We start from the raw sequence: 7,500 nt of genomic DNA, 5'->3' as shown, positions 1-7,500 counted from the left end.
CGGTGGGCAAGATCTACGCAGCCATGATGATCATGGAGTATTACCGCCAGAGCAAGACTAAAAGGCTCCAAGCTCTGCGAGAGGAACAGGTACCGTCGACGAGTGCTTCCCCCACCGCCACCTCCTCCTCCACCTCCTCCTCCCCCTCTTCCTCCTCCTCCTCCTCCACATCCTGGGACACACAGACCAAGTGGATTCAGGAGAAAGTTAACAGCAGTACAATATAGTGTTGTGGTTAAGGTGTTCACCTCCTAGTCAAAATGTACTGGGTTCGATCCCAGATGTCCGCAGTCAACAAGCGAGCTGACAAGCTACTGCTAGATCTATTCACGTTCTTCCATGTAATTACCAGATCACTGTTAGGCTCCCCTCTTATCAGAATATATTTGTGTTTTTAGCATCCTAACCGGTGTCCCTTTCTCTTACACAGAACATTTTAACCTGAGCTAGCTATGTAGCTTTGTAGCTTTCCAGCATGCCATCGAAGCTCCTGTGTCAAAAGAAGGACCTGCCCCCTCATTAGCTTCAAAGCTAGTTAGTTAGTTTGCTAGTTGCCAGCCCCCCACACACATACACACTCTTTCTCCGTGTCTCTTTACTTGGTTTTCCAACAGACACACCATTGAATGTGGTGATGGACAATTTGGCGGGGGGGAATGGGTTATCATGACAATGTTGATGACACTTGATGATTAATGACGATACCACATGGCCTATGCTATTGCTCTCAATCAGTGCACTCCCCCCACCTTCCCCCCTCTGTGTTTGATCTGAAGATGCACCAGCCTCTCCGCTCCCCTCCCCCCCCCCCCCCCACCCCCATACTGTTGACCTGTCTGAATCCCAGCAGAGCTGTAGAAGCATCTATCCACTAACATGAACCCTACCCAGCTACTTCTCTAACCTCTTGCTTCAGCATCTCAGTTTGAACTCTAATCCTGTGATTGACGGCAGGATAGTCTAGTCTTGTGTCAGTCTAGTGGCTTGTGGTGTTCGACTCCCAGCCGAAAGGTTTTGGGTTTGATGTCCCACTGTCTGCCTGTAGGCATCCTAGCGCAAGATGCCCTAACAACTAACCCGCTCACATATGACCTGCATCTAATGCAATTCACTGTAAGTCGCTTTGGATGGAAATGTTAACTAAATGACTGATAGTGAGTAATAGTAATTCTGGGCAGTAGGCTGTGGTAGGAGAATTCATGGATGGAAAGTATGTTTTTTTGAAGAAGAATGCCTACACTCCTGCAAAAGAAATGAAAATAATTGAATGATGCAGTGGTGATGTTCCTGAATGCTGCCCCCCCCCTGAATGATCGGCAAGTTCTGCACATGCTCAGTCGGCACGAGCAGCCTAACTGTGCATAATGACTGCCCTGTCTGTCTGTCTCTCTGTGTTGGTATCCACACGTCCATTTCTACACTCTTTTCTCCCACCTCTCCTCTACCATGGTGTCACTGTATGCCTTCACACACGCCTCTTCAGCTCCACTTATCTGTCTTCTCCTTATTGCCTTCCTCCTCCAGGTCCTATTGTCTGACTGTACAATGTCTGTTATTTTTGCCTGCATTGTCTTTTAACTGTCTTGTTTTTCAGTTATCAATTTGGTTGGTCTGAGATGTTTGTGGTGGAATGCTGAGTCTTCTCTCTCCCTCCCTCCCTCCCTCCCTCTTTCTGAACTTACGTATCCATCGTGTTCCTCGTGGTCAGTCTGTTTGTATGTTCTTCCTTTGATTCCCCCCCACCCATCGTCATTACAGCAGGTGATTGGACATTGACTAATCAAGTTCCCTCCCCGATTGGTCAATGGCGGGGGTGATTGTCACCACCAGGTGGATCTAACCGTTAACCCCCTTCTCTGCAGTCTGTGTTCTCTGTGTGTCCCACTGTGTCCATCGCCCATTCCTTGGTCCGCCTGCCTGTCTTGCTCCGGTTGCTTGGGCCGTGGGATGTCCAAGGTTCTTGTAGCCGTTTGGCTTCACATGTATCATAGAAGCCCTTCGTTATGATACATAGGGCAGCAAGTGAATGGCCGCCAGACGAAGCTCCGTAAGAAACACTGAGCACGGTTTAGTAGTAGAGGTTCCCAGGTATGCCATGTCACATTAGCATGTCATTAGCATCTCATTGGCATCTCAGTGTTCCAAGCCCTCATAGGAACGATCTACAGATTACAACCACAAGCCAAATGTTATCAGACTCACGCCCGGGAAATGGATAGAGAAGTGGCCGCTGTGGCAGAAAGTGCTGATATTTGGTTCTCCCTCTCCCTCCTACCTTTGGTTATATCAGCTAGATACTGGCAGATCGCCACCAACCTCCCTGCAAAGTGCTAGCACATCCTCGGCACGCCTTATCTTGTTACTCTGGTTACTTTATGAGCATATCCGTTCACACCCGCGTATCTGCATCCTCTGCAGACCGACGCTTCTAGTCTAGTGGTTAGGGGGTTTGGCTCCCCGGCTTGGAGCCTGCAGCCTCTCCCTTGACCTCCAGGTCTGCGTCCCTGTGCAAGAGGCCTATCCCCACCTCCTCGTAGCTAAAATTCAACTTGTGCTTTGGATAACAACGTCTACTAAAGGATTCAATCCAAACCCTGATCACACACGTTTATTCAATGTGTGTAACAACGGTAAAGGCTGCTGCTCGATTAACTTCAAGAGCTAAACATCCTCCTGTTAGTTCATGTGTCTGTGTAGGTTTGGCTTGTTGGTTGGTCTGAGAAAGCTTCATTCATCTCGCCTCATTTAGCATACATTAGCCTCATTTAGCCTCATAATTGAGCCTCCAGGCTTCGTACATGAACATGACCGGGCCGAAGCTGTCATGGACCATCACTGTCGTAACTCATCCTCCACAGAATCTGGAAGAGCCATTGCCATCAATGAGACTCCATTTATAGAAATGGATTCTATGACTTGGATTTTAAGGGGCAATGACATTAAAGCAAGTAAAATACCACATCCCATCCCAAGAGGACTCCATTACCCAGGATACCTTGGGGGAAAGGCAGCCTGACCTCTGACCTATGTAATGGATCAAGAGGTAGAAGTTTCCCATTGTAAGGATGGGTCCAGAAGCAGATCTCCCCTCTCAGTTCAATGGCACTAACGCATTACACACTAACACATTAATCCTCTTAAAATCATAATTGGGTTAATCCAGTTGAAAATGTAAATCTTGCAAAAAAAATCATTATCTATATATCTGATCTATAAATCTATATCTAAAAATGTATTACTTATAACCAAGGATATGGCTAATATCTGGTCATTGAAGCCACATTAACCTCATGACCCTGTCGTATCCTTTTCCCCGCAGATGTATTTATCAGCGATTACCAGAATCTAATTGGAGAGAGAGAGAGAGAGATCGGTTGGTCGCAGACCCATTCAAACCTCCTCAATGGGATAACTTTGCTGTCACCTCGAGTTTGCCACTGGCGCCCCCGTGTGGGTGCATGGCGCGGGTGCATCCGTTGTCTGTGTGTGTGTGTGTGCGTGTGTCCTGAGAGTGCCTGATTCCAGCCTGTAGGCCATGTCGTGTATCTCACACAGAACCGAACGCCATTAATGTTTCAGCGCATGGAGCCAGCCTCAGAAGGAGGGGGCACCGACAGTCCGGGGGGTCCCGGGCTGGTCCAGAGCCTCCCCCCTGCTGACCCTGACACCGTCAATGGCATGTGAGTACACCACCATGGGTGGGGGTAGGTCTTCTTCTTAGGAAGTAATGAAACTCATAGTATGTATTATATATGAGGCTGCTGTATGGTACTGCCAAGTCTAGACATTAGCAGGAACACTTTACGCTAACGTTTGCTCTGACGGTAACACATCATGGCTGTGTCCACTCCTTAAAGGAAATTGTATATATTGACCGTTAGTTACAATATATATACACAAACACATGCATAGGTGACATATTAGCATTTGTACCGATATGAGACATTTTTACTGCTTTTGTGTCTGATTTGCAATTTGTCACCCTTAATTTAAAAAAAATGAAGGTCTGCATTTCAATCTTTGTTTGATTCATTTTGTTCCCGGCTCTCGCGTTTGGCTTTTATTGAAAACATCCCAGATCGTAGTTTGCAGGGGTGTGATGCGGGAATGTTGACCGCAGAGTAGTGCCAACATGACGTTCCGTGGCCTTTACAGAGGCTTTCCCCGTGTTTAAACTCTTGACCTCCCCCTACGTGTGTGTGTGTGTGTGTGTGTGTGTGTGAACCAGACCTCCAGAGGGGGGTATGACAGAGAGCCAGTCCTGGGCTACAGTTAAAGCCCAGGAGGTCTTCCAGAAGAGGGGCAGTTGGAGTCCAGATCGGCCCTACCCTGACGATCTCCATGACAACCGACACAACTCCCAGGTAGGGCGTTGCAGAGTCCAGGTGCATGTGTATGTGTGTGTTGTCACCAAGGCAACGGCAATATGACATGGGTGCGATGACATCCTGTGGACCCGTCTGATCGTCTCTAACTGGATCACGTAGAAATATTTAGGTCTAGACTGGTTCTCTTTCATACTGGCCTAGATGGGTTTAGCCTGGTTGTTACTGGTCACGTTAAGTCTGGATGAGTCTGGTCTACATAGGTCTGGGGCTTGGTCCATGTAGGTCTGGTCTAAGTAGGTCTGGTGCTTGGTCTAGGTAGGTCTGGTCTATGTAGGTCTGGTCTGGCTAAAACCGGTTCACATGGGTCTGGTTTTAACTATGCTAGGTAGGCCTGGTCTGGTTCTAACTAGTCTAGGTGGGTCTGGGCTGTTTATAACTAGTCTGGTTGGGTCTTGTCTGGTCCTAACCAGTCTAGGTAGGTCTGGTCTGGTTCTAACCAGTCTAGGTGGGTCTTGTCTGGTCCTAACCAGTCTAGGTAGGTCTGGTCTGGTTCTAACTAGTCTAGGTGGGTCTGGGCTTGTTCTAACTAGTCTGGGTTGGTCTTGTCTGGTCCTAACCAGTCTACATTTCCCCGGTCTGGATGAGTAAATTAGGTTTAATGTCAGGGTTTTTATTAGATTTTGTCAGGGTTGTATTGGCAAGACAGACGCTGGCAGAAAGTGCAGTTCGGAAGAAGAAAGAAATAACTTGTAGGCTGTTGCCTAGCAACTAGAGTTGACCGTATAAATGTGTGCTAGTCTCAGAGCTATCATTTGGAGAAGGCATCTCCTCTCCCTGGTGGAGGCGAGGCTGAATCAACTGTTACGTATCGAGTGCTGTGTAACCCTCGCTAACTTGTTTATCCGTCACGTTTTCCTCCGGCTAAATTAATTCCACAAGAAGCTCAGTTTCAGCGAGGGTCTGGAACATTGAACTGAAACTGATTAAGATTAGAAACTGCCCGATACTTTCACCCACCAGTCCCAGGTTTGTACGTTGTGGACTCCTGTAGATCTGTCTGAGGTGAATGCCAGGGGTTGGAAACATTAATATTCTCTCTGTCTCTGTCTCTGTCTCTCTCTTGCTCCCCCTTCTCTAAGGAAACCCATCTCCTCCTTACTGAAACTATTTAGTACTTTGTTAGTAGATGACTTGAAACTGCTAGTGAAACTAAATAGTGAGATGAGAGTCTGATATGATACCTTGAGCATGTGCTAGCTATCTGTTATCTCTACCTGTTAACTAACTACCTATTGGCTTGTTGCTAGTTGTTAACCAGCTGTTAGCTTACTCATAGCTAAATGCTAGCTAGCTGTTAGCCTACCAGTAGCTGTCTTGTTGCTATATGTGGCCACTATGTCTGGGACATAGTGGGACATCTGTTTGAGTTGGAGTCGTTTGTTCCATAATGTATTTTATGCTTGGAAACCATGACTGCTTACAAACAAATATGGAACACTGGTGCCATATTAGGACAATAGCTGTCAATAAGGTGTGGCCTAAGGTGGCCAATTAGAGCCAAGCAGCACAGCAACTATTCGCCTGCTACCTAGACTCCCCACCTACATCGACATCTAACCACACACACATGCATGAGATATTAACCAATCCCCTCCACCTGGCACTCTCTTTAACTCTGACCACGCCCACAACCCGAATGCCCCACATTCACATGCAAACCGTGACCACGCCCACAACCATATGATGCCCCTCCCACACGCACGCATCCATACATCCCATACAACTGCAAGCCCCACATACAGAAGGTAACCACGCCCACATTTCCGAGCCCACTCTCACATAGAGACATGACCGCACCCACATGTCTGGTGGCCTCTTCCCACCGTCTATATGCACATGTTACCCCCGCCCAACAAACCAATGGCTACCACGCCCACCGGCCTTGGGTGCCCCTCCCCCCCACACACACACATGCAGCCTCTGAGGCCCCGCCCCCTCTCGCTGTGTGTCTTGCAGACAGTAGAGATGAGGGTGATGGGGCGGGATGGGCACTCTGACACGGAGCCCTCCTACCCAATGGATGGGCATGGGAGGACCCTCTCCATGCCCCGCCTCTCGGCAGACAACCAAGTGAGCGCTCATTCCATCGCCCCCCACCCCCACCTAGCCCACCAGCTCCCACACCCTTTACCCTCCCCACCACCACCATAAACTACACCATGAGTGTGGAGTTCAACTCACAAAGTCTCGCCTTGCATCCAATGCAGGTTTTCTTTCATAATAAATACCACAGTCTGTTGATCATTTCTTAATAATTATATCATAATAGTATTATCAACTATATCCTTATTATATTCTATCTGCATTGAAGAATTGGCAAAAAGACATGTATTTCATGAAGCAAATAAACATGACAAATTGGCGTTTGATGGCGTGTTTCGACCAAGTGTTTGATGCAAAGTGCACGACGCAGTGGAATTTTCGTCTCCTTCATCCAATGCATTGTCTTCCCTTCCACACTGCCTCCCTCCCTCCCTCCCTCCCTCCCTGCTTCCCTGCCACCACGCCTCCCTCCCTCGTTTGGACTATCCATTCTGAGTCTCTGACCCGTAGCTGCTCAGCTAACAGGAAGAGGTTTCTCCTCTCTTATGAGAAACCTCTGCCTTAGCATTTTGTTCCAGATTGTTAACACTAATGCTAACTGTAGAGGAGCTGGGTCAGGTCACACTCTGGAGGGGTCTCTCCTACATCCATGTTGTGTTCACATCACGTGTGTGTGTGTGTGTGTGTGTGTGTGTGTGTGTGTGTGTGTGTGTGTGTGTGTGTGTGTGTGTGTGTGTGCGTGTCTGTGCTAGCACGTGTCTGTGTGTGCGTATGTGTGTGTGTGTGTGTGGGCTACTTTGTGTGTTTGTGTGTGTGTGTGTGTGTGTGTGTGTGTGTGTGTGTGTGTGCGTGTGCATGTGTGTGTGCTAGCATTCATGCGTGTGTGTGTGTGTGTGTGTGTGTGTGTGTGTGTGTGAATGTGTTTTTGTGTGTGTGTGTGTGTGTGTGTGTGTGTGTGTGTGTGTGTGTGTGTGTGTATGTTTTTTGTGTGTGTGTGTGTGTGTGTGTGTGTGTGTGCGCGCGATGAGCTCCTCCTCATCCTAGCCATCCCATCCCATTGCCTCTGAAT

The 7,500-nt window shown here is 48.1% G+C and overlaps 1 protein-coding gene across 1 annotated transcript in view; it reads left to right on the top strand.

Moving 5' to 3' along the window:
- The window catches only part of cacna1ab (calcium channel, voltage-dependent, P/Q type, alpha 1A subunit, b), a gene marked incomplete at both ends in the record, with an annotated part of 47,116 nt that overhangs the window by 32,477 nt on the left and 7,139 nt on the right, over positions 1 to 7,500 (top strand). The window contains 3 exons of the mRNA XM_084465395.1: positions 1 to 89; positions 3,556 to 3,680; positions 4,229 to 4,364. The exon at positions 1 to 89 is cut by the window's left edge and continues 15 nt beyond it. Of these exons, the coding sequence (XP_084321521.1) occupies positions 1 to 89; positions 3,556 to 3,680; positions 4,229 to 4,364 (350 nt within the window). The remainder of the gene's footprint in view (positions 90 to 3,555; positions 3,681 to 4,228; positions 4,365 to 7,500) is intronic.

Source organism: Micromesistius poutassou (genome assembly GCF_964030765.1).
Source record: "Micromesistius poutassou genome assembly, chromosome: 3".
Lineage (NCBI taxonomy): Eukaryota > Metazoa > Chordata > Actinopteri > Gadiformes > Gadidae > Micromesistius > Micromesistius poutassou.
Note: the sequence above shows the minus strand (reverse complement) of the source record. Positions and strands in the feature narration are given on the sequence as shown.